General features: G+C 54.4%; 1 protein-coding gene across 1 annotated transcript in view; it reads right to left on the minus strand.

Annotated features, from left to right (window-relative positions):
* Nucleotides 1–1,628, minus strand: part of FAM65C (family with sequence similarity 65, member C) — a 131,098-nt gene that overhangs the window by 13,997 nt on the left and 115,473 nt on the right. The window contains exons 17-18 of the mRNA XM_011993226.1: nt 1,294–1,455; nt 604–806 (exon numbers count right to left, since the gene is read on the minus strand). Coding sequence (XP_011848616.1) covers nt 604–806; nt 1,294–1,455 — 365 coding nt within the window. The remainder of the gene's footprint in view (nt 1–603; nt 807–1,293; nt 1,456–1,628) is intronic.

Below are 1,628 nucleotides of genomic sequence, written 5' to 3' on the forward strand. Positions count from 1 at the left end.
ACTGAACACAATGACCCATTACCAGGTAGCCACGAATATTAATTGAAAGTAAATAAGGATGACTATCAAAACACTAAGAAAGGCTGGGCGCAGTGGCTCACGCCTGTAATCCCAGCACTTTGGGAGACCGAGGCGGGCGGATCACAGGATCAGGAGTTTGAGACCAGCCTGGCCAACATGGTGAAACCCCATCTCTACCAAAAATACAAAAATTAGCCTGGCATGGTAATGGGCACCTGTAATCCCAGCTACTCAGGAGGCTGAGGCAGGAGAATTGCTTGAATCCAGGAGGCGGAGGTTGCAAGATCATGCCACTATACTCCAGCCTGGGCAACAGAGCAGAACGCTGTCAAATAAATAAATAAATAAATAAACCACTGAGAAAACCATTCAGTGTGCAAAGTGACATCTCAGATGTTTGGCTTTGGCAGCAGCAAGGTGCATTCATGTGTGTTAGGTGGCAGCCCAGGTCCCTCCATCAAAATAGTTCACAGCCACTGCAGCCCCTGGTACTCACTTCTTTGTACTTTTCCATGAGAACACCTGCTTACCTGTGCCCACACATCTGTGGCCAGGGGCTGCCACCTGCCCTGGACAACGTACCTTTTCCCGGAAGCTTCTGTTCCTGACTGCACCCGCCAGGCGAGCGCTGGCCACCCTGGACACCCTCGGAGTGCCGTCCAGCTGGAGCAGCGCCCAGGCTCTTAAAGTCTGGGGCAGGGGCTGGAGCTGGGCCAGCCGCTTCCCCTGCAGCTTCCGGACCACCTTGGCCTGCCCTGCACAGTGAAGCTCCTCGATGAGTGTCACTAGAAGACAGAAAAGAGGTGGGCCCGGGCCCCCTGAGTGGGAGTTTGGCAGGACAGCTGCAAGTTTGCTTGGCTGCTGCCAGTAGCCACAGAGAAACAAATCCCAGACCCACCAGGATGATCACCAAGGCCCAGTCTGGACTAGTTTCCCAGGGAACTCCTGGAATCTTCAGGAAGGCCTTTTAACACGGAATCAAATATGCTCCAAAAATTAATAAAACCACAGCCCACACTCCAGGGACTCTGGCCAGCCAAGATCACCCTCCTACCCAGCTCTGAACTCTCTTCCGTGCTTTTTAAAGCTGACTTCCCTTGGAGCTGATATCAGCCCCCATTGGCTGAATGCGGAATCTCATTAAATCGGGGTTCCCAAAAGAACAGTTGGCGGGGATAGATGTAGTGGCTCCAAATTATAACCTGAGAAACTGCATGTGACAGGGCCCCGCGGATATTCCTCTGCTATGACAGCCACCCACCCCAGCCTTACCTTCCTTGGTGAGCTGGGTGAAGTGCTTCTCCAGGTCGGAGACACCCTGCTTCTGCAGGTAGCCGTGAAACTGGAACCAGGTGATGGTCTGTTCTTCGGGGAGCCCAGCTCCGGGGAGCAGCCCACCACAGCTGACCACCTGCTCCAGGAGCCTGCGGCACACTGGCCAAAGGGGAGAGCACATCAGGAGAAACTGAGACCTCGACCCTCCACGCTTCTCAGCTGGGAGTAGCCTGGTCAGCTAAAAGGCTTTCTGGGCTGGGCACAGTGGCTCACGCCTGTAACTCCAGCACTTTGGGAGGCCGAGGTGGGCGGATCATCTGAGGTCAGGAGTT

The sequence above is a fragment of the Mandrillus leucophaeus genome, unplaced genomic scaffold (assembly GCF_000951045.1).
Source record: "Mandrillus leucophaeus isolate KB7577 unplaced genomic scaffold, Mleu.le_1.0 Scaffold428, whole genome shotgun sequence".
NCBI lineage: Eukaryota > Metazoa > Chordata > Mammalia > Primates > Cercopithecidae > Mandrillus > Mandrillus leucophaeus.